The sequence below is a fragment of the Myotis lucifugus genome, unplaced genomic scaffold, assembly GCF_000147115.1.
Source record: "Myotis lucifugus unplaced genomic scaffold, Myoluc2.0 scaffold_127, whole genome shotgun sequence".
NCBI classification, from domain to species: Eukaryota; Metazoa; Chordata; class Mammalia; order Chiroptera; family Vespertilionidae; genus Myotis; species Myotis lucifugus.
The window spans coordinates 581,639-607,449 of NW_005871175.1; the positions used below are offsets into that span (position 1 = coordinate 581,639).

Consider the following 25,811-nt stretch of genomic DNA (forward strand, 5'->3'; position numbering starts at 1 on the left):
GGGGCTTTCGGTGTTACACAGCTTTCTGGGGGCTCCTTTGGGTTACTTCGCCCGTCAGGGAACAATTTAAGGGGATTTTCAATTCATCTGGGGCCCATTAGGGGAAGTTCAGGGCTTTCAGGGAAGCTGTTCCGGGCAATCAGCCCAGGCAGTCAGGCTGCCAGGCGACCGTTAAGGAACCACCAGTCCTGTATTTTGAAAAGGATTTCCAACTCCCAGATATCCCCTGGGGGAGTCCCAGATGGAAGAGGGTATAGGCCAGGTGAGGCCCCCCCCCCCATGCGCGAATTTCATGCACCAGGCCTCTAGTGGTTAAATAATTTGCTCAAGAACACAAGTAAGCAGCAGAGCTAGGATTTGAACCCTGGCAGGATGCTATGTTGTCTCCACAGAGGAAGAACACAGACACCTCAGAGGGCTGGGAGGAAAAGACTGAAATTCAATTTGTAAAATCCATGCATTAAATGACAGCCATCCCAGCTATATTCAATCTTTCCTCAAGATTCACCTTATATTACAGAACTGACATGAAATCAAGTGTGGGTCAGGAAGAAAGTAAGGGCACCTGCTTCTTTGTGATTGAGGTCAGCCGATTGAGACCCCTGCACAGCAGGTGCATCTGCCCCTTCTCCCATTTCCTCTCTTCTACCTCCCTCCAATGAACAGATGGTAGACCCAGCCCTGAAACGAGTGGGTGTGGGGGTGAGTCAGCCTCACAGCAGGGCCACTGGCTTCCTTTTCCTGCCATGGGGGCAACACCTCTTCCTCCCCGGGCTGCCATAGCTAGGCTTGCCTCTCTGCCTTCCTTTTTAGACCCACACGGAAGCATCTGAGAGCCCAGAGCTCAGAGAGAGGCAACAGCAAGTTGGGGAAAGAGGCTTCCAAGGTATCCCTCTGTCATCCCCCCTCAGGTGGGGGCTCATCTTCCAACTCCCCATTCTTTCCACCCCCACCCTCCTGCCCCCTTCAACCCCAGTGTGCACTGGTATGTGAGAATGATTTCATCTTTAATCTTTCAAACAGTATTTACATTTTTAAAGTATCTTTTATTTTTAAAGTGTCTTCTGGAGATATTATGCCAATGATGAACTTTCAGACATAAATAACATTTTAATTTATAGCAGGCTTTGCAGGGGCCCTTTAAATAACTCCTGGAGGCCAGGGTGTGCTAGGCCTCCACATAAGCGGGGTATCAGCACACCCAGTTTCCATTCTTTATTAGTGTTGTCCCTTTACACCACTAATAAAGGGCACCAAAATAATTTTTATTTCATATCCTGATTCCCTCATCCCTGACACCCCCACCTCCAGAATTTGAATCATATTATTTATTTTCCTAGAACAAGTAATGCGTCAGTAGAAAAAATAAACAGGAGATGCTCCTGTGAGATAATAACCATTGCTGATGATCCGGCAGGGGCACGAGGGGCTAAAAGGTGGCACATTCTCTGACTGGGGCTTTGATGACCTCTCACTAGCTGTCCCACTGCAGGACAATGTCCTCTGCTGTGGGAGGGGGCGCCTATGGGAACCCAGAATGACGTGAAGGGTGACCTAATGGAAATAACTTTTTAAGTTGCGTTTTCTGAATAGAATAGGTTTTTCTCATGGCAGTAATTTGATATCTCCTACATTTAAATGAGATAAACCTGACAGAATACCGACCCCTGTGTCTTCCATTGTTTTGAAGTCAGTGTTAGGAGCCTCTGGGAAAGCTCTTTCATCAGCCCCTTGGGAGGTCGCGATGATCTGGCATTTTCTATTATCACTAACTCGAGCCCAGTGTAGCTGGCACTGGTTCTCAGAGAGGTTTCCAGTATTTTTATCTGCTCTTCGTGTCCTGGGACTATTTCCAGAACTCAATGGTTTTTAGTTGTAGACATTTTATCAGTGGAATAAAGACCTCTAAAGGTCTCCTCCTGAAAGGGATGAAATGTTAGTTACTAGAGAAAAGGACAGGAACAATGTTATTTTGCCTCAGCCCCTCCCTATCACAGTGTCTAATTATCATCTGTTCACTTGGAGTAAATAAATCTCCATCAATGGGTGAGGGTAATGAGGGCATTCGTTTATAAGCAAGCGAGGGATGAATGTCTTCCCCAGGGGATGACTGAAACAACGAAGAGCCAGGTGGAAAATTAGTATTGATGTGAGTGAGATGTGGAAAGATTCAGCTCTACAGGGGGAAAAAGCAAGCAAGGTGTTGAGTGGTTTTTGTTAGACAACAACTGCTTTGCTAACTTATTATATACACTAGAGACCCAGTGCATGAAATTCATGCATGGCTAGGGTCCCTAGGCCTGGCCAGTGATCAGGGCCGATTGGGGCCTTGCTTCCCCAGCTGCCGGCTGCCAGCTGCAGGCCGGGGCCTTGCTTCATTCTGCACCGCCTCTTGGTGGTCAGTGCACGTCATAGTGAGTGATCAAACTCTCAGTCTCCCGGTTGAACTTCTGAGGGGACACTTTGCATATTAGCCTTTAAAAAATATATATATATATTATTGATTTTTTACAGAGAGGAAGGGAGGGGGATAGAGAGTTAGAAACATCGATAAGAGAGAAACATCGATCAGCTGCCTCCTGCACACCCCCTACTGGGGATATGCCGGCAACCAAGTTACATGCCCTTGACCGGAATCGAACCCGGGACCCTTCAGTCCGTAGGCCGACGCTCTATCCACTGAGCCAAACCAGTCAGGGCATATTAGCCTTTTATATAGAGAGATATTTGGTTTACAATATATATCTTTAGAAAATAGTCGAGCTTTTCTTGAACTTTGTCCCATCCCCTGGTGTGAGGGTTCAGTTGGTTAAGCATCTAGATGCCATCTCACCAATTCACAACTGTGGTCCTTGCTGGTTATTTTCGGTAGCTGTACATTAATATTCTGCCTCACGAATAGTGTAAAGATGTGGGTGGCTCTTCTGAATGAAGCCAGCTCACTCATTTTGTCCTAAATGAATCCTGATAAAAACGAGACTTTCTTCCTCCAAGTTTTAATTAGTCTTTAAAACTCTGCCCTTTATTCAGCTCTGGCAACTGGAAATCCTATTGAATCAGACCCTGTAGCCTTGAAAACCCCCATAGAGCTACGTCATTAATGAAGCTGGAGCCATGCTGCCCTCGCACCAGATTTCAGAGTTAACTAAACACACATGGATTATAGAAGAAAATGGTGCCCACCTTTAGCAATAGAACTTTGGTTAAAGCCACCAACGTTACATGAACTCTCGCTTCTCCTTAAGGCTAGTTATCCCCAGGAGTGAAATGTAGCACCCAGAGAGCAGTCCCCAAAAGTAAGGCTTCCCTACGGGTGGGTAGTCTGCTGTCCCTGGCTTTATAGGACTTTTCTCGTTGCCACCCCACAGTGCCAAGGTGTATAAGACAACTGACCTTAACAGCTGTGTACAGCATTTCAGTGTGTAAACTCTGTTGTACAGTTAGGGGGAGTTGCAGGTATGGTCCCATGCTGGGCAGCCAACCTAGCATTGGTGGTGCAGAGCCCTAAAGCAGGGGTCCTCAAACTTTTTAAACAGGGGGCCAGTTCACTGTCCCTCAGACCGTTGGAGGGCCGGACTATAGTTTAAAAAAAAACTATGAACAAATTCCTATGCACACTGCACATATCTTATTTTGAAGTAAAAAAAAAAAACGGGAACAAATACAATATTTGTATTTGCATGTGGCCCGCGGGCCGTAGTTTGAGGACCCCTGCCCTAAAGTGTCCTGCGGCCTCATTCCCTTCTATCTCCACAGGCCTTGATCCTTAGAAACGCTCCTTCTCCTGTGGTTCTCACCCTTTCTTCTGATCTGGAGCTTATGCCAAACTGCCTTGCAGCTCCCTCGATCTCTGCAGAGATGACATCTTCCCCAGCACGGCCCTAGAGCCTGCCTGTTTGTTCTGAGGTTACATGTGCAGCTGGGCAGGTGTCCATCTCTGCTAAGTCAGAACCCCCGATTTATTTCTCACAACATTTCCATCAGCACAGTCCAGGTCTAGCATCCCATAGCTGTGTTCTTTCTGCTCCCTTTCTGTCCCCTCATCTGCTTACCCCTAGAACAGGTAAATTCTAGAAATCCCAGAAGGGACAACTGCGACCCCTTGAGCTTACCTCTTTTACAGTTGAGCTGATGGGTGCTCTATTTTTAGAAACTTCCTCAACTTCTCATAGCCAATTGGTTACAATAGAGCTTCCTGTTGGCAGGACGCGGGACTGCAGGGCCCCCGGTGGTCATCTACCCAAGCAGCGGGACATGAAAATATCAGCATTCTAAATGTACACCGTGATGTGTGAAAGGTTGGGAAGTACCACAGAGAATAAAGTCTGACTCCCCATAGAGTCCTCTAACTCATCCTCTCCCAGGTCCATCAATGCTTGCTGCTTCTATTTCTCACTAGTCCCTCTTCCAAGTTTTTTTTTGTTTTGTTTTGTTTTTTAAATCCTCATCCGAAGGTATGTTTTAATGATTTAGAGAAGAGAGGAAGGGAGAAAGAGAAACATTGATGTGAGAAAGAAACATCAATCGATTTCCTCCCATACATGCCCCAACTAGATATTGAACCCACAACCTAGTTATGTGGCCTGACCGGGTATTATGTGTCATAACCTCCTGGTTCATAGGTTGATGCTCAACCACTGAGCAACCCTGGCCAGGCAATCCTCCTTTCTATTTGGACCACAGAGGCTATCTTTTAGAAAGGAATGGACATCATTTTTTTCAGTATGTGACAGGTAATTTTTCACATTTCACTCCTCCAGAAATGGTTTAAGCAGCGCCTGGCCCAGTGGCGGAAGTCGGAAGGCCTACCCTCAGAAAGCAGATCCGTTACGGACTAAGGAGATGGTGGGCATTGGCAGCGTCCCTCCATGAAGACCACCTGCTGTTTCTCTCCTCGGCTTAACCAAGCTGTTTTGGTTTGTCAGTGTAGTGTTGTATGTTCGCTGTTAGCTGTCCTGCTATTTAACACAATGTTGTATTTTTTTAATGTACATAACTAGAAAATACAATAACAATAGGAAGCTATGTGCAGCTTCTGTGTAAAGCAGTGGCTTGACTAGGCGAGTGATGTGGCTTGCCTTTCCCTTTGGGTCATGATGACAGATGGTATGAAAATCATCTAAGTTTGCTTTTGATCATCACCTCCCAATAACAATTTACTTTCAACATCCATTTCAGAGCAGGCAAGGGCTCTGTTGAAAAGATAACGTGACCAAGAGGGAGAAACATTCCTTCTGAATCTACTTCCCTAAGTTGTTTTCCTTGTGTTTCATTGAATACAGTGAAGTTGAATGAGAATACAGAGGAATATTTGAGTCATTCCGATTTCATTAAGTAGTTCCTTGGATTAAAGCTGCATTAACTTAGAAAGAACCCAGTTAGGCTAAAAGACAGAAACTGCACAAGTAATAAGACAGAAAAGCAAGTAACTAAGAAAAAAAATCTACTAAAGTATTTGATTTACATTATTTAAATGCTTTTGTTAAGTTTATTTTGCTAGCCAAAGTGAACTGCTTTTTGTCTCTAAAATGATATTCTAAATAAAACATTAACTTTTTGTTGAAAATGCACTGAGTCCTCTGAATTTTTTTTTACTGAATAATAAGCAGATCAAAGAAAAACAGAATGCCTCCACCATAAGAGCAGACTGACAAAAGAGCTGTCATTTTCCAGATTCTTGCTACTCAAAGGGTGGTCTGGGACTGGCATCAGCAGCATTAGCTGCAAGCTTGTGAGAAATGCAGAATTTCAGGCTCCAGTGCAGACCTACCAAATTGGAACCTGCATCTTTCACAAGGTCCCCACGGGGTGTACATGCACATGAAAGTTTGAGCAGTACTGTTCTAAAGACTCTGCAGCACATTTTCATCCATCCTATATAATAAAAACATAATATGCAAATTGTCCCCTCTACCAAGAGTTCGTCTGGGAGTTTGACCAGGGAGCAGGGCCAGCCAGGGGAAGGGAGGGAGGCCCCAGTGGTGGTGGCAGGCGGCAGGCGGCCACTAGGGACCCTACCAGTGCACAAATTTCATGCACTGGGCCTCTAGTTTTCTATAATAGCACATGAAACGTTTTAACAGTCTATTAATTAAGGTTGTGTTTGACTGTGTGAACAGAAACTTGATTACAGTGAATTAACCAAATAGACTTTTTGTCTATTTCTTTAAATGATTATTGTTTTTACATAAAACACCAGCAGGTAGGTGGCTCCCTAATGTTGTCAAGGACCTATGGTCATTCTTGTCTTCCTACTTTGCTATCTTCAGCATGTGGCTCTTGTGTTCATGGATGCAAGATGAATGCTTGGTCATTGAGTCTGCATGTCAAGGGGGAAAATAAAGGAAGAGAAAAAGAAAAAGGCCAATGCCAACTAGACTCTCCCCTTTAAAAAGTTTTCCTGGGAGCCCCCTACCCAGCAACTTCAACCTTCATATTATTGGCCAGAATTGGGTCACATGGCCATTCCTAATTCAAGTGAGTGTGGTAAGGTGAGTATTTTTTTAATTTATTTTTAAATATATTTTTATTGATTTCAGAGAGGAAAGGAGAGAAAGAGAAACATCAATGATGAGAGAGAATCATTGATTGGCTGCCTCCTGCACACCCCACACTGGGAATCAAGTTCGCAACCCAGGCACGTGCCCTTGACCAGAATCAAACCTAGGACCCTTCAGTCCACAGGCTGACGCTTTATCCACTGAGCCAAACCAGCTAGGGAGGTAAGGTGAGTATTTTAAATTGGGTGTATTGCTGCCTTGAGTAAAATCAGGGGGGGTTTTTGGTAGGAAAGAAGCAGGTGGAGTGGATATTGGAAAAGCTATATGAGTGTCTGCCAACCCAGCCTGGAATGACACTAGAGGACACTTCTGAACTCTTACCTACACAGTCTTTTCAGTTCTTTAAAATAAAAAGTCCAAAATAAGAAACACTAACAGTTACCCAGAATACAAATGTTTACAAGGTCTCCTTAAACATCCTTGATACACTTCCTCTTCCTCTACCTTAAAACATTTCTCCTATAAACAATACACAGTGAACTAGGATCTGAACGGAACAGCCTCATCTGCCACCCTCCCTTGCACCATCAGTAGTGGTGGTCTGAGCATCTGTCAGCAGCCAGGGCTGGATACTGACATCACTTTCTGGAAGGAAAGAAGAGAGAAGGTGACAACGAGACAGGAATGTGTGCACATCCTGACTAACAGATAAGGAGGAAGAACTGTGCTGCTAACGTGACTGTGGGCAAAGTGGACACAGAGCTTGGTGATTTGTCCATGTCAAGCAATGAGAGAGATGATAAACCAGGTCTAAGACCCTTGTCAGAAGACTTTCTAGAATAACAGAGACATAATTCAAGAACAATCCATCCAGGACAAGAAGAGTTGACCAACTGGGCAGAGAGTGTGCCTTTATCTTGGTGCTGGGAAGAACTGTTTATGACAGAAGGATCACTTCCTGTGCTTATCATGCCAACAGCCACGAATCCTCGAATGGCCATGCTGGGAGGAAATGAGGACTCATGTCCATTCATTTATTCTAACAAGAGCCAAGTTTTTATTCACTCATTTCTTGCATTTGATGATATCTTTAGCCTGAGAGTTTTTACCAGAACGCTTAACTACCACACAAGTGCAACCAACCACTTTAAGGGGTTTTCCCTTTCTGTCGATTTTTCAGAGGACCCACCCATCTCCCTAGTTTTTTGTTGTCATCAATATTAATGAGTTGGTTTGGGGGCTCCACCAACCTGATATACACAGGGTCATCACAGATAGAAGCAAGCTCACTCAGATGGTTTGGCCTTTGTCTCTAGGCGTTGGCAGCTCCTCGAATTCCATGTTAGGCCATCATGGATGAGGCCGGTCTTCCACACCTCTTGTAAAGTAGTATTGACATCCATTACCCCTCCAGCGGCAGTGCCTCCCTCAGCCATGGCCATGGTGGTGGGTTCCAGGTGGGTAGCAGGTGAGTTACAAGTGGAGCCAAATCCTGAATGTCCCTGAGCTGCTGCTTCTGTGCGGCTGGGCAGCGGCAAGGAAAGAATCAGTGCCTTTTAAATGTGAATTTGTTAACAACCTTCTTGAGTTTACTTTTTCAACTGTAGTGCAAGGGTAGCAATACTCTACTTGTAAAAAGGCACTTTGTAGAGAGTAATAATAATTACTATTGCTACAAAGTTCTAACGAGGACAGGGTGAGGTACACTTTGACTCCTGAGATAAGTCTTAAGGAGAACCCAGAGCTCTTTGAGTTCTGTTATCAGGAGCCTCTTCTGAACACTCAACGTCACACACCAGAGTGATAATACCCACCCCAGACTGAGAAAAACTCTGCACAGTCTCTCTTTCTTTGCCTTGTGTTGTCCAAATTTTACCATTGCAGACACTGTTGCTTAGGCTGATATTTATCTCCAACCCCTTGCTCTGTCACCACCTTTCTCTATTCAAGGTTGTAGAGGCTGAAAAGCTGGAATACTCCCTCCTCCATCCTCACATGGAAACTGTGGAGGTCATGTGACATGATCTGGCCAAGGACATTTAGGTTGAAGACTTGTGGGAGTGAGGGAGGCTTTGGAGAAGGGTTTTGCCTTTCTTGGTAAAAAGTACAGAGGCAGTGCCTGGCCAGCGTGGCTCAGTGGTTGAGCTTCAACCTATGAACCAGGAGATCACAGGTCACAGTTCGATTCCTGGTCAGGGCATGAGTCCGGGTTGAGGGCTCATCCCCAGTGTGGGGTGTGCAGGAGGCAGCTGATCGATGATTCTCTCTCATCAGTGATGTTTCTATCTCGCTCTCTCCCTCTCCCTTCCTCTCTGAAATCCATAAAGATATATAAAAATAAAGTACAGAGGCTGCAGTCTATGTCCTTTTCTCCTTTCTTGACTTAAACCAGTGTAATTTAATTGTAGAACTAGAGATAAGCAAAAAAAATATGACATACAATACTAGCCATAAAAATTACCCATGACCCCACCAGCCAGAAGTAACCTTAATATTAAACTTAATTAGTATAGTATTATACTGAGAGGAGGCATGTTTTTTACTTAATTTTTAATCAGAGGGTTCCATGACCCTCTTCTTGGGTTTGATTAATTTGCTAGAACAGCTCACAGAACTTAGGAAAACAGTTTACTTATTATAAAGGACATGACTCAGGCACCGCCAGATGGAAGATAAGGGGAAAGGGGTGTGTAGCTTTCCCACCCTGTCTGGGCACCCACCCACATGTTCACCAGCCCAGAAGTTCTCTGAATCCTGTACCTTAGGGATTTTTATGGAGGCTTCATTATGTAGGCATGATTTAGGCATGATTGACTAAATCATTGGCCATTCAGGATTAAACTCAATTTCCAGCCTCTGGCTCCCCTATCTGGAGGTCTAGGGTGATGGGAGTGGAGTTGAAAGTTCCCACGCTCTAATTCAGTGATTTTCCGTTTAGATGCACCACACATGGTGTATGGCCAGAATTTTAAAAACATGAAATACCTGACCATTTAGTTAGGGGCACTGACCTCTTTTCTTTAGATTGTCAAATTAAAAAATGACAACAGCTAACACAACAATAGTCTGGTGTGAATGAATCAAAATCATCCCTATTTTTTGTCAGATCAGCAAAAAATGTAATTTTTGATGTGCTGCAGAATGTTAGTAATTGGCTTATGTGTGCCATGAGATGAAAAGGGTTGAAAATCGCTGCTCTAATCACAAGGTTGGCTCCCTTGGCAATCAGCTCCCATCCTGTCTAGGGGTTTTCCAAAAATCACCTCATTAACATAAACTCAGGGCTGGTTGAAAGCAGTTGTTATGAATAACCAGACCCTCCTTTCACCTTCATCATTCTGGAACTATTTCAGAAACTGGAGCTATATGAGGGCAAAATACCAAATATTAAAACAAAAGGTACTCCAGCTCTCTTATTACTTAGAATATTACAGGGCTTTCAGGAGCTGTGTAGCAGGAGCAGAATGCAGATCAAATATATGGATTTCTTATTCTAAATCACAACATCACAGATGGAAAGATTCTTCCTAAAAATAAAACTGGCTCTTTTGTTTATAACAACACCTTGATTTGTTGAGGGTTTTGTAGGGTGTTTTTGTTTGTTTGTTTTTGTTTTGGGGGCGTTCGCTTTGAAGCAAGTCTAGTAGGAGAAAAAAAATGAAGAATTCAGTGGCTGTGCACAAAAAAGCAGCAGGAATTTAGGATTGTGTCGCGTGGAAGCTCAGGCAGGAGGATATTTGAGGTCCTTGGACACTTAGGGAAGGGATGGAAGAGAATGATCTGCAAAGGTCATGGGTCAAAGGTAAGCTGCCCCAGAGGCAGGTGGAGTTGGCACAGGGACTGTAAAATGTCAAATATTCTATTTTATTTTACTTTAAAATATATTTTTATTTCAGAGAGGAAAGGAGAGGGAGAGATAGAAACATCAATGATGAGAGAGAATCATTGATCGGCTGCCTCCTGCATGCCCCACACTGGGGATCAAGCCCACAACCCAGGCATGTGCCCTGACTGGGAATCAAACTGTGACCTCCTGGTTCATAGGTTGATGCTCAACCACTGAGCCACACCGGCCAGGCTCAAATATTCTATTTTAAATTAACATCTGTGCAGCACTGAGCCTGCTGCTGCCCTGCTGCCCTTGCTCTTTGTTCTCCTCGGCCTTTAGGAAAGCTCTATCACCCAGAATGCCCTAGCACTGGTGACGCTTTGTGGGGCAGGGAAGGAGCTGCTTGAGCCATGGTTGCTGTGTGCAGTGGACTGCAGAAACATTTATTTCTGTCTGCTGTCTTGTTCTTGTAAAGGGGTAACAGCACCCCTTTCCATTTGGAGAATGTCTACTTTATTGAAGTGTCCTAGAAGAGCAGTTAATCACAGTGCCCCAGATTCCCCACCCTGTTCCGAGTTAGACATGACCCAGGCTGGCCAATTACAATTCATATCCCTTTGCACACAGGGACTGAACCAAGGCATGGGCTCTTGACCTCAGCTGGGTCAGGGTTAGTTCTCTAATAGTCTCCTGCACAGACAGTTGTGGGGATGGAGGGCTGGGGTCTTGGGCAGCCATCTACCCAGCCACGTAGAGAAGGCCACTCTGTAGTGTGAGAGCATGAAGCCAGGCAGAGATGGGAGTTGGAAAGAAAGACCAGGTCCCGGTTTCCACTCTTCCCTTGGGCTACCCCAGCCTTCCTGGCTCTGTGAACTAATGCATTCCCTTCTCAGTGTGTATCTGTCATTTGCAAGGAGAATCCTGACTAATGGCAGAGTGAAGAAAAGAAGAGAAGAATTCATCAAAGGAGGAATGCCAGCCACTAGAGTAAGCATCCAGAAGAAGCAGGACTATATAGGCCAATAAACCCTGAAAATAATTGGGCATAAAAGCAGGCTTTTCTCAGTTGACAGAGATTGAGAAAACTTACTTTTGCAAATCTAAGGAAAAGATGACAAGTAGATTTTAATACATATCAAGTATGTACTTTTCTGAACTCTATACAAATGTATGGTAGATAGGAGTTGTCACCTTCTTGGGGACACCTTGCTACACTCTCTTAATCCTTGCCATCTCCATTTAGAAATCTTGTTCCATATTATTCCACTGTCCACTAAACAGTCACTTGAAAACCTCATGCCAACTGTTTCAAATGCATCCCTGCCCAAACTCAGTGCCAAGGTAACTAGCAATAACAATGGTAATAAGAAAAATAATTTGAAACTTCACATTCTTTCCCCATGATGGAAGTACTGAGAACTGAGAGGTAGTGAAGTGAACATACGTCAGGCAAGGATCTGGGACACCAGCCACTGCTTATGTTGGCAAGACAGGAGAATAAGATCTTTTGATTTTATGAAGCCTGGCGCTGTGATGTGTGGTTTATAGTAAAAACAACTACAGGCATGAAGAAATGAGGATTTCTAGAGCCCTTCTCCCCTCACCTTCACCAGCAGTTGCCCTCCTATTTCAGCACAGCTGCACTGGGATGTGCCCCTGTAAGCATATGTTTCAGTGTACCTTCTATAAGAATTTACCATTTGCACTTAAAACATAAGAAACATTGGATTTAAATCTCAATCTAACTACTAAAGACAGTGACAAACTGACTCATGGTTCATATGACTCATCCTTTGAGTTCCAGATTAGCAATGCAGAAGGATTTTCTTTCTCTTTCCTCCAGATGGGAGCTCCTCTCCCTGCTCCTTTTTATTATTTATTTTATTTTTTTTTAAATATGGGAACTTGACACCATCTGGGAGTAAAGAAGGCAAATTTCTGGGGATAATGATTTTAAGGATAAGAATCCTCAGGGGCATAGGAACTATAATCCAGAAGCATAGATTCATTCTGGATACAGAAGTGTGTTCGCATGTGAGAAGGAAAGTGCACCTGAATGTTGACATGACCAGAGGGGAGAGCTGAGGCAGAGGTTCTGTTTGTCCCTCAGGCGGTCTCTCCTTCTGTAGTTTTATCTGAGGAGATGGCTGCCTAGCTAAAGACTAATTTTTTCACCTCTCATATAGGTAGGTTTTTAGCCAGCCTACAATCACCTCTGCCCCCTGGTAGTCACACCTTTCTATAGTCCCTTCTCACAGGTACTAGGTAGGGTTAGTCTGTGTGACCAGTAAAAAGGGCAGAAATGGGGTATGTCACTTCTGAGATTAAGTTCTAAAAGACACACTGTAGCCTCTCTCTCTGTCTCTCTCTCTCTCTCTGTCTCTCTCTCTCTCTGTCTCTCTCTCTCTCTCTCTCTCTCTCTCTCTCTCAGAAATTATTTACTCTAGGGGAGACCAGCTGCCATGTGGAGTAGCCCCATGGAGAGGCCCACATGCAAGGAACTGAGGCCTGCTGATAACAGTCAGTGAGGACAAAGGTCTGCTAACAACCATGTGAGTGAACTTGGGGGATCTGCGGTGGCCAAAAGAGGAACCAATAAGGTCCTGGAGGATGATTTTTACCCACAGAGATATCTGGAATAGAAATTCCTTTATGACCAAACAACACAGCTGAGAAGAAAATGAAAAATATCGGATTCTTCATTCATTTATTAAAATACCCATTCTAATTCAAAACAAACAATGCCAGCAAAATCATGTGTATTTGTTTGGATGCTTTTGGCTACAAGGGATTGAATATCCAACTGAAGGTGGCTTTTTATTTTCTCATATAACAAAGGTAGGTGTCTTCAGATTTGGCTAATTCAACCACCTCGCTAGGCTAGAGCTCTAGGTTATCCCCCTAAGATTCTCTTCTCGGTCTCCTCATGGTCACAATATGACTGCTCCAGTCCCACGCATCACATCCCACACAACATCATCCAAAGGCAGGAAGGAAAAGCCCTGGTTGTCTCTTCAAGCAACTCTCATTTTAATTTATCAGGGAGGAAAAACCTTTCCCAGAATCCCCTAGCAGTCTTCCCCTTACCCCTCATTGTCTGCAATTGGATCACATGCCTCCCTACTACTTGCCTAGAATTGGCCAAGATGGTCAGCACTTACAACAGATTGACAGATAGCACGAGATCATTAAATATTTATTGAATGAAAAAAGGTGAACTGGATTACCATGGTTGCCTTACACTAATTACAGTCCATTTCCTAGAATCCATTTTCCTAGAACACATTGTCAGTTGATGGCTCAAGAAAATTGGCATTTTCTTATCAAGGAAGAAGGAATGGCTATCGGGCAGTCCCCACCAGCATATGCCACATTATGTATTTCTTCTTAAAGCAGAGAATGAGAGCAACCATTATTTTCTAATGGTAACTCTGAAAATTAATGTTCTGGAATTTAAACAAATTGTTCTTGCAAGAGGGTATCTCATCAGCTTGGGCATCTGTTCCTTCAGGATATTCTCTCTCTGACCAAAGCCTGTCTTGATTAGGTATCTTTCCTGTGTATTATCAACACCCTTTACCTTCCTATACTACAACGCTTACCACACCAGATTATACTTCCCTGTTTGTTCTTCGCCCTTGCAGTAGAGGCTTTTATGTGTTCATCAAACTGTTTCCTTTTCCTTCCGTGTACTCAGCTACATTTCCTGACCTCCTTTGCAGTTAGGTGTGGCCATATGACTGAGTCTGGTCAATGCAATGTGGGTAAGGTGATGTATGCCACTTCTGGGCTTGGCCATACAAACTAGCCATGCAATCTCCTAGCTTTCTCTTTCCAATCTGCTGGCTGAATGGAAGACTGTGGACAGAGAACAATGTGGAAGGAGCCTGGGACCCAGAATGACTATTCTGGGACCCAGAATACCTCTTCTCTTATCAACTTTAAACAGATGAAATGCATGAAGAGTACATTTTTTAATGGGCTAAGCCACTGAGAATTTGTGTGTGTGTGTGTGTGTGTGTGTGTTACAGCAGTTATTCCATCCCAATTAACATCTTCCCCCATTAGAATGAAAACCTCTTCAAAATAAAAGCCTCTTCTATCTTATTTACCATGGTATCCCTTGCCCTAGCATAGTGTCACATTTTAGGCCCTTAACACATTTTTTTAATGAAATAAATGTAATTCTATCGACTTGTACCTACCAAATCCCAAAATAATTTTAACTTGGCACTGCTATATTGGTAATTTTTGATACCTTCTCATAGCTCAACATTGAAATGAACAGTAAATCCCTTTAAAAGGTGGCTGGGGTTACATGTGGTGATTGTCCTGCTTGGCAACCAGAAAGGAAGGAAAAAGCTGCCTCTCTCGCTTTTGAACCTGCCTTACTGGGAAGAAGAACCCCAGGGGACAAAGGGAATAGTGAAAGCTTTCTCCCAATTTTTATATGTTTAAAAGGACACTCAACAAAACACTGATGTCAACAAGGTGCTGTGATGTAAAGTCAAGTGAGACAGGAATATTCTTGCTGTTATCCCCGTGTTTCTCCGTGGTTCTTGAAACACCAATGACATCACCTGGGGTATCTCTTTAGAAATGTAAATTCTGTATTTTTAACCAGTTCTTTCCTGCTCAATAAAGTATGAGAAACACTACTACCTTCCCTGCTTTTTCTATGTGTGTGTATTCCTGTTTTACAATAAGTTAACTGGAAAATATTTCAGCATCTCCCATTTCATCAAATCCCTCTCCTTTGTAACTAGCTAATGCCCATGCTAAGAAACGACCCCAAAATAAAGCTGCAGGGTTTCCTTCCTGCTGGTTTGAGTTGGGGTGGAGCAGTCTCAGGTGTCCTCTCAGGCCTCTGATTTGATTGTTTTTCTTTCATCACTCAGCTGCAAAGCGTTGCTGGTTCCCTATCTTACCGATCCTTGCAGATTTCATGCTGCCAGGAGCTTGGCCCGGGTTAAGAGAGTTGTTGGCTTCTTTTTTTATCTCAAAAATGACCACTAGAATTCTCATTGTTGATGTAAGTGTAAAATAATTCAACCACTTCAGGAAAACTATTTGGCAGTATCTACTAAAGTTAACTTATGACCCAGCAAGTTCACTCATAGATATATCCCCATGAAAAATGATTGTGTGGCCCTTGCTGGTTTGGCTCAGTGGAGAGAGTGTCAGCCTGCAAACTTAAGGTTTCTGGGTTCAATTCCAGTCAAGGGTACATACCTCAGTTGCAGGCTCCTCCCCAGCCCGGGCCCTGGTTGGGGCTCGTGTAGGAGGCAACCAATCGATGCGTTTCTCTCAAATTGATATTTCTCTCTGTCTTTCCCTCTCTCTTCCACTCTCTGTAAAAATCAATGGAAAAATATCCTTGGATGAGGATTTTTTTAAAAAAATCTTCTAATTTCTATTTCTTCATCCATTTCTATCTTTTCCACAAATTGTCTTCAAATTATGGGGATGAATGGAAAAAAAGTTAATACATAAGCTGGTGGATTTAATTAAGACCACGTGGTTTGGGATACAAGCCCAGATAGGTTTGCCAAACAGAGTGAATGTGGTGCCAAAGCAACTGGTGATCTGCTAGCAATGGAGGGTTCACATCAGAACCCTCGGAAGGCCAAGATTAAAGACTGTGAAATAAACCCAAGTGCTACAGTGAGATAATAAATACAAGAGAGAGTGTGTAAGCCCATTGTAAAAGTCCTCACATTTCCAGCTTCTTGTATCATATTTTTGGTTTGGTTTTGTTTAGAACTTCACAAACTATAAAATCCAGGTTTTTCAGGGCAAAAGTGCCAACCCATTTGGACAGAATCCAACTTTTGTTCCAAAGTGGAACCAATGTTCCTCTGCCCACAGTTGACTCACAGAAACCTAATCCAAAAAGAGGGGGGGAAACTGGAAAGCATAAAACATGCCCTCTTCAAAGTACTGAACATTCAGAATCGCCCACAGAAAGGAACACAGTGCTGATTTTGGAAAATTAAGGAGCTGTCTTGACTTGGAAGAGGATTCTGTCCTTGAGGGCATGCAGGTTTCTTTGCTGATTACTGTTAATGAAGACAGTAGGGCATGAGAATAGTTGATTCTTGAGTGAACTCAACTTGCTAAGCAGTGCATGAGGCTCTAGGCCAGTGGCTCAAGTTGGCTGCATTTTGGAGTTATGTGTGGGGCTTTAAAAACATGGCTCAGTCGTTGAGTGTTGACCTATAAACCAGGAGGTCACGATTCATGACAGGATTGTGGGCTCAATCCCCAGTGTGGGGCATGCAAGAGGCAGCTGGTCAATGATTCTCTCTCATCATTGATGTTTCTATTTCGCTCATCCTCTCCCTTTTTCTCTGAAATCAATAAACACAAAAGCAAACAAAAACCACTTATCAAGGTTCTAGAACAGTGATGGCGAACCTATGACACGCGTGTCAGAGGTGACACGCGAACTCATTTTTTTGGTTGATTTTTCTTTGTTAAATGGCATTTAAATATATAAAATAAATATCAAAAATATAAGTCTTTGCTTTACTATGGTTGCAAATATCAAAAAATTTCTATATGTCACATGGCACGAGAGTTAAGTTAGGGTTTTTCAAAATGCTGACATGCCGAGCTCAAAAGGTTCGCCCTCAGTTCTAGAACCTAACCTGACAAGAGTACTTGGAAGACTACCAAATATTCAATAAATATTTGTTGCTGTAGGATATAGTAAGCTAGAAAAAGATTTTTCATTGGGATATAATTTACATAGGAAATTCACGATAGTAAATGACTCGAATTCATCTGGCTAACCAAATGGTATTTACTGAGCCATCACAGCACAAGTGGTTTTATTTACTAAAGGAATTTCCAATTAAATACTATATTTAATAGATAGTATATAAGTATACTTATATTTAGTTAATACTTATATATATTTAGAATAAAGATAAAATAGAAATAATATTTTATTTATATTCAGTGGATTGAACGTTGTCCTGTACGCCAGGAGGTCATGGTTCGATTCCTGGTCAGGGCACAAGCCTGGGTTTCGGGCTCAATTCCCAGTAGGGAGTGTGCAGGAGGCAGTCAATCAATGATTCTCTTTCATCATTGATGTTTCTATCTCTCTTTCCCTCTCCCTTCCTCTGAAATCAATAAAAATATATTTTTAAAAATAGCTTCGTATTCTGCAATTAATAAACAAGTCATAAACTATCTCTGAAGCCAAGAAAGTTCCAAAACAATGGCAGCAACCTAAGAGGTCCTGTTGGATTTTGCTGAGTCTAAACAAGGATAATAATCAAAGCACTTGCCTGACACTGTCTGGAGGAAAAGCCACAGCAGGGTCAAGTCTAGCACAAATCCCAGACAGAGGGGTGTTTTGCTCCAAGGAGCTGAGCAGCTGACGGGAGGGAAGAGAGAACCTTTGGTATTCCTGCCCTGGCCAGCACTGCCATTCCTTTCATCTTCTCTCATAAGGAATCTGCTATGTTGTCCAGTCCTGGTACAAAATACTTATTCCATAAAAGCACATGAGTGTCTGGAATGACAATAAGAAGGGGCCGTTCCCTTCACTTTTTTCTCCTTTGTACTATGCACTCCTTAATGCTTGGGGGTTGGGGCGTGGAGAGCAACAAAGAAAAGCAAAGACAAAGAATTAGAGTCTTATGAGTCAATTAACACAATTAATTTACTGTTTTGGAGCCTGAGAGTTATTTAGGGATATTGAAAGGCTTGGTAATGTAGACACAAATTCCATAAATGTGGACTGAATGCAATTTCATTTCAATATGATAAATACTGGCTGGGTGGCTCCAAGGTGGCAGACAGTGCTGGGCACAGGCCTGAACGCACTCTCACTGGATTGCTCAGCCTCCAGCCTCGGCGTCTCAGCTGAGCTCCATGTACTGCCGCTTCGTACAGGACAGTTGCCCCCCAACTCCGCGTGCATCTTCAGAACTGAACTCAGGTTAACTCAGGTTAAGGTACGTGATGTTTGAATGAGGGTATTTGCCTTCCGTGCTTTAAAAAGGTGCAAAGACAGAAGAGCATAAGCTCACCCTGTTGTGAGACATCCCAGCGGGGCCTCCTTGGGTGGTTTTCACCCCATTTGGGGATCAGGGCACACCCTACACCTATTTAAGTGGGAATTAAAGAGGAAAAGCTGATAACTCTACCCCATTCTCCATTCCCAGTGGGCAACAGAAGGCTGCGCACTAAAATAGCTTGTCTTGGTCCAGCTGTGAGGTGTGGACCTTTCTGTAGAGAGGAAATGCTAGAGAAATAGACAGGTTTAGAAAAAAAGAGTTAATGGCCTTGACAAGGTTTAGGGCTGCGGGGGTGGGGCGAGGTGAGGTGAGATGAGGTGGGGTGGGGTGAGGATCTGTGAAGAACACCTCCAGCTCTGGTTGGTTGAAACGTTAGAGGAAGACTGGGCAGTTGGTACAAAGAGCTTATTCTCCCTCCTTTAGCAGCATGTCGCCTCCTATTGGTGAGCCTCTGCCCTGGGGCTCTGGAACTCCAGTCCACACAGCAGAAATCCTGGGGAGCTAAATACTGCAGCTGCAGGCTCCTTCCATTACTGAGTGGAGGATGTACAAAGTTATCATAGACAACTCTCAAAAAAGCAAGTGGACAGACTCACACCACCCCCTTCCTACAAAAGCAAGGCCTACCTATACTAGACAAAATTATAGACGTTTGGGTTGGTTTCTGAGACCCTTCATATTCCATTCCCGACTCCAAGCTCCCATGGGAAACGATGGCCTTTTCCTTTCCCAGTCTCAGCTTTCTTCCTACCTGTCCTGTGTCTCCTTCCTTCTGGGTTTGCACCCTGCTGCGTAACTGCTGAGGCCACCTAAGAGCATCACTAAATAGCACGTTTACCTTTTGAGGTAGGCCTTCAGGGCCTCCGCTTAACGGAGTACTGGATGTCAGAATTTTGGATAAGCACTGTGGCATTTGGGGGTAGGAGACACAATGTATTAAGATTTGTACCCCTTCCCTTTCCCCCATCATAATAATATGATCATTTATATTCACCACCCTCTTGAATGATTTGGATCAAAATCTGTCCATTTGACAAAAAAACTTAAAATTCCATCCATTCTGGTGAACGGTGTTCAAAGATATCCAATGTTCCTTAGGTGACCAAAAATGAAATAGTTGGCAGTGACTAGGAAAAGAAGTCTTATGACCTAGCAGCAGGGATGTGACCATCATGAACCCAAGGGATAGCTCCAAAGCTTTCCTCAAAGCTGGCCAAGGCTTAAGGGAGAACAACTAGAAATTGTCAGGGACACACTGCTTCCTTCACAGGTATCAGGTAGCTGTAAATATATGGGAGCTCAGACCTCCATACAAATTAAATATCTTGCCAAATAATATTAGATATGTGACGTTCTGCCTTTTTCTCTCTGTAGGGCCCTTTTCTCTTTTCCATTCCAGCAGGGTCTGTCCTCATTGCTTTGAGGGAGGGATGGAGCAAAGGAGAAGACAGATACGGTTTCAAGCAATTTTGTTCTTTGTTCCAAAAGCTTACGCTCTTAGGGAAATCTAGGGGTGGGCCATTGTGAAGGACATTAAAGAAAGAAAACTTGTGTCATTCCAGACTGGAAAGAATTTTCCATGGATGGGAGTAAAAGTAGGGGAAAATGAGAGATCATGGATCCAGGAGCAGAAGAGATGTGTGCTAAGGACAGATCACTACTAAGGACAGAAACATAATCACTATTAAGGACAGAAAATCCCAGAGAGAAAACAGCCCTGTCTAAGTAGATAAGATCAAAGGCAGCCCTGCCAAAGACTCCCACGTTCCAGTCACAGCAGAAGAGCAGCAGAAATCTAAAGGACCTGCCGGGAACAGGTCGAGAGAGATAACATGTCTTAGCAGTAACCTCTTCCCCACCCCACCCTCAAGCCCCACCACTCAACATCTTGGCACTTGGGTGGCTCCTGGAACCCCGGAAAGGTGTGAGGTTGTTTTTCCACTGGCTCAAGGTCAGAGAGCTAGCTGAGTTATAGAGAATAAAGACATGTTTTGAATAGACCTGAATTTCTGCCCAGGATTCAAGGCAGAGAAGCTGGTGAGTGGCATGAAGAAGAAGGTAAGTGGCCCCAGGGGTGGAAGAGAGTGGGGTGTGGCTGTGGAGTGAGCTGGAATTCTCCTGGGTCATCACATTTCCACCGCAGGGGGAGTTAAAGACCTGGCGCTCTGTCTGAGCAAAAGTTGTGTGTTCTGAAGAAGTTCAAGGGGTGATTTCGGATGAACGAGATACTAACAATATGGCACTTTGTTAAACTCCTTCATATATGTTTGTTGTTGTGATGAATCCTGTAGTGAGAACTGCTACGATACAGTGTTTACTGACTAAATAAACTGAGGGAAATTTGGAACTTTTCCTATTAAGGGTAAAATGTATTCCTCTGAGTAGATTGGTTTAAAGTTCATGAAAGTCAACCAAATAAGAAAGTTTATTTTGGCAACGGGTGTGAGACATTTTATTGCTCTCATTTGGTTCTTAATCTTTATGCCCTTGCAAAATAAATAATAAACCTTTAGTCCTGGCCAGTTTGCTCAGTGGTTAGAGTGTCAGCCCCAGGACCAAAGAGTCCTGGGTTTGATTTCCTGTCAAAGGCACATACCTTGGTTGCAGGTTCCCCAGCCCTGGTAGGGGCACATGCTGGAGGCAACTGATCAATGTGTCTCTCTCACATCGATGTTTCTCTCTTTCCCCCTACCTTCCCTCCCCTCCCCCACTCTCTCTAGAAATCAATGGAAAAAATATCCTCAGGTGAGGACTAAAATCTATAATAATAAAAGTGTAATATGCAAATGGACCAAACAACCAAACAGCAGAATGACTGTCAGGACAACCACACTAAGACACCCACTGGTGCCAGGCCAGCCAAGGCGGGTGCAATGTAATTGGGTCTGGCCATTGCTCCATGATTGTCCTGCAGAGGGAGGCCCAGGCCACCAACCGATGGGCTTCAGCAGGTGGGCAGGGCTCTCTCTGCGAGGAAGGGGTAGGGGGGAGGGGGGAGGGGGGAGGGGGAGGGGGAGGGGGAGGGGGAGGGGGAGGGGGGTTTGATCTATCTCAGCGCTCCGGCTGGGTGGGCAGGGCCTACCTCTTTGGGCCAATCAATCGCGGGGCTCCCGGACTGTGAGAGGGCACAGGCCAGGCTGAGGGGCCACCGGAATTTTGTGTACTGGGCCTCTAGTATAATAATAATAATGCACCTTCATGCTAAATAAACAAGGAGTTAAAAGCCTGTTTTAGCCTGATTTGTGTTGGATGATTCGAGGTTTCCCCAAGAATATATTGTGCAGCAATCTCCTCTTCCACCAATTTACTTCTCTTCTTTAATTAATAGAATCTTATTTTTTTTAGCAGTTTAAGGTTTCCATAAAAATTAACTGAAAAGTAGAGTTCCCATATACCTTCTTATTCCCACCCTCACCCCATTCCCTATATTACTAATATCATGCACTAGTGTGGTGCATTTGTTTTCATTGATGAGCCAATATGAGACATTATTATCAACTAAAGTCCACAGTTTACATTAAGGTTCATTCTTTGTGTTATGACGCCCATAGGCTTTGACAAATATATAATGACACATATCCACCATTACAATATCATGCAGAACAGTTTCACTGCCCTAAAAATCCCCTGTGTTCCACCAATTCATCCTCCTCTTCTTTCTCCTCCCAAGCCTGCTAGCCACTCCAATTTGCTTTTATTCTTCACACAAACAACTCTGGAGAAAATGAGGGATCCAATGAATATAAGCATGATTTACATCAGTTTAAATTAAGTCTCCATCTTATATCAGTGGACAAGTTTAGATTTTTTTCCATAGCTATAATAACTGTGTGTACAATTTTGAATTCTAATTGCTTTCAATCAACACTATTTCATAGAGTTATTTCCATGTACAAGCAGAGTCCATCGACTTCTCATCTATAATCTTGCCTTAGTTTTTAAGGCTAGGTTACTTATAGTTACCATAATATTTCAAGATGAATTGCTGCTGTTTAAGCTATTTGTTCACATTCTAGCTCTTCTACACAAACAATTGCCATTGAATTGCAATTTGATTATTGTGAACTAAATGGTGTCTAACTTCAATCCACTCCGTTATACAGAGGGCTATATTTTACTTAAGAACAAGTTTTTAGAAATCTTGTATAATTCAAGATTCATTTTCCCATAGGAACAAATAAAGAGTATAAGGGCCGAGTTCCTGGAGTACAAAAATCCATAACTATTGCAGAGCACAATTTTACTTTAAAGTTGCTATTGATTTTTTAAGCATTATTTAAAATTTTTCCCTTAGGGCTGTCTCCTAGATTAATAGCACAGTCTTAATGTGGTTGATTGGCCGTTATTTATACCATTTTTATTATATCTAACCATGATGAGCAGTTAGACAGACTTGAGCAGAGGGAGGATGATGGGCCAGAAACAGTTCATCAGGGTGGAAAGCCCTGGGTGCCCAGCAAAGGACAAAATGTCGGGTGGGACCTTGCCCCCAGGGTGACCTGTCCTCCCCTAGCATACTGCTGGTCCTGCGGTTTGGACCCCTAGACCGTTCCTCCCTAGAGATAACATCTAAGCCTCAGTTGCATTTCAGCTCCAGGCCCAGAAGAGCAATAAAACCAGCCATGGCTGACCTCCGGGACCAGCTGCATTGAATAATGACCCCCTGCCCTGGTGCCAGCCAATCAATCAGTGGCGACCACCACACTGAAAGGACACACCTGGGAAAATGCTGGCTATTCTATTGAAATCTTCCCCTGGGACCTCCCCCAAAATCTCCACCCTTAAAACCCTTAGGATGGAGGGCCCCTGTGCTCTTCCTACAGGGAGCACGCCCCTGCCTTTCCCTCCCCTCCCCAACCCCCATAACCATACCATTGAAGCATTCATCTTATATATAAACTGCTGTTTGAAATTTTAACCCTGCCATTTTGGCTTCTGTAAATGCTTGCCTGCTTAAATAATAAGGAAAATAAGACTACTCCATTCCAGAGAGGCCGTAAACTATGCCGCAGACAGAGTTGTCAGTGCTGGCACCAGGCCAGGCCTTGAGATACGGTCTCATGGCCCCTTCCCAGCACGCAGGCCTTCTTTCTCAGAGGGCCCGGAAGTCTCCTTCCAAATTTGGGAGGCAAAGGACTGGAAAAAGTATAAATAAAGAGAGTTTCCTCCATGTTGGGGGGCCCAGAATTTGAAAGACACATTTTTCTCTGGGCCTGTGCAGAATTTAATAATAAAATGTAACTCCCTTTCTCTAAGTGTGGCTTGGTTTTTCTCCGGTCTTCTGCAACACCATCAGCTTCCTCACTCCCAAGCTCCACAGGCCCTTCCTTCACTTCTATAACTTGTTTCCTAAGCCCATTTCTTCTAGGAATTACTTTTTCTACCTCTATGATTTACCCAATAGATGTTCTCTTACAGTTTGGGTCTTGGCTCTGAATTCCTTCCTAGCCAGAACCCACGTACTGAAATTGCTGAACCCGGTCCGGTCTGACTCCACCGGTTAGACACCAGGTGCTGTTCCCACTGCCTACAATGTGACCTTTGTTCTGAACTTTTTGATTTATGGCTGCATTTTTCAAGCCTAGTTTTAGCAATATCACTTGAATAATATTTTTACAGTGTTTCTGAAAATGTTTTAAATTATAGTAATACTAAACATTAGAATAACAATGCAATAGTTGCTGAAATCACTCATGGAACTTCAGATTCTTTTTAAATACTGATTATGCTCCTGACACTGAGAATGAAGAAATTACAGTTTGCCAGCGAAAGAAGCACTGCCATTGAAGATAACAATTTACAAGTCACGTCCTTATACAGCAAGACTTCATATTTCTAGGTCTTACTACCCTGGGGGACCCGGCGTTGGAAGATGGTTTTAAGCTGAAGACACTTGAAAATCAACAGATGCAGAAGGAAGCCTCCTCAGAGCTTCCCTTATCTGATGAGAAGCAGCAACTTCTGGGAACCGAGGCTGCCATAAATCCCCTCTTCTGGGTGGCTTTTACTCCCAGCAAGGACTCACAGAGTAAACCGACATAATCCCCTCTGCAGGGGAGTTTTATGGCCCCCAAGAAGCCAGCAAGACCACCGCACCTGCATAAACAAACATATCACAAACTCTTATCTCCCATTTGTTCTTGTGAAATCCCATTCGTCTTTCCTAAAGAATTTGTTCTTCCCATAATCTTTTTCCTCCCTCTCATGTCCCTGCAAAGTTAGGTCTGTTAGCCTCTATATTAACCATTTAAAAAGGCAGCTACTTATTTTGTTGGCTTCCATAGGCCTATGAATAAACCTTTTTCCCAGTCAATTCGGCCTTTGCCAGTTTAACTCGAAGTACCCAGACACTAGCAGGGTAAAGAGGAAAGTTTTTCCTCCCTCACACTTGAAATTCACAAAAATTGAATTTGCTTATAATGCATTTTCACAGCTGAAGGCAGCCCTCTGCGCCTGTCCCTTTGAATTTCATGTACCTTAGAAGCACTAGTATTAGGTGTTTTTTTCTCTCCCATTAAAGCTACAACTCATTTATCTTATCATCAATTATTTATTCTTTTGGAATGAATGTAAGCTTGTGGGGGGAGGGTTCTTTTTTTAAAAATATTTTTATTGATTTCAGAAAGAAAGGGAGAGGAAGAGAAAGATAGAAACATCGATGAGAGAGAATCATTGCTCGGCTGCCTCCTGCATGTGCCTTGACCGGGAATCAAACCCTGACCTCCTGGTTTATCTGTCAACCTCCTGCTTCATGACGCTCAACCACTGAGCCACGCCAGCTGGGCGGGGGTTTTATTATTTCAACATGAAAACTTCCAAGGAGCTGGACAACAGCAACTAGTTTCAGGAGTTTTCATCCTAGCTGTGCAAGAATCGTTCTGATTCTTGGGCCGTGACTTTCGTTTCCCGGAGAAGTCACTTGGCGTGGTCTACCACGCCCCCTGCAGGATTTAGGATCTCGCTGCAGGCTGCAGAGCCCTGGCTGCTGGCTATTTCTCTGACCTCAGACTTCTCTGACCTCTGTCTACCTCTTTCGCTTGCTCACTTTGCTCCAGAGTGAAGGGCAAGGAGAACTCAGAGACCTCATTAATATCAAAGGAATATATATAAAAGAGGGCCAGAGAGGTTAGTTAATTTATCCAAAGACACAGAGATAGTAAGTGGTGGGTCCAGGGTTCAAATCCTGCCATTCTGATTCCAGAAAGTACAAATATCTACAGTGCCTCCATATATATATGTGTGTGTGTGTGTGTGTCTTTATTTATTTTAAAAGAGAGAATAAGAGGGAGGGAAAGAGAGAGAGAGAGAGAGAGAGAACAATAGGGGACCAAACCTGAAACTTGGTCATGTGCTCTGGCTGGGAATCGAACTAGAGACTTTCAGTGCTCAACCAACTGAGCCACACTGTCCAGGGCTCCCTATACATTTGAAATCATACAATACAGTCAC

At 43.5% G+C, this 25,811-nt stretch overlaps 1 protein-coding gene and 1 pseudogene across 1 annotated transcript in view; one reads left to right on the top strand and one right to left on the bottom strand.

The window, feature by feature from the left end:
* HOPX (HOP homeobox) overlaps nucleotides 1-5,568 on the top strand; it is a 9,032-nt gene extending 3,464 nt beyond the window's left edge. The window contains 1 exon segment of the mRNA XM_014460163.2: nucleotides 4,761-5,568. Coding sequence (XP_014315649.2) covers nucleotides 4,761-4,838 — 78 coding nt within the window. The 3' untranslated portion in view covers nucleotides 4,839-5,568.
* Nucleotides 5,569-7,565: 1,997 nt separating this feature from the next.
* LOC102424212 lies at nucleotides 7,566-8,661 on the bottom strand (annotated as a pseudogene).
* Nucleotides 8,662-25,811: the final 17,150 nt, after the last annotated feature.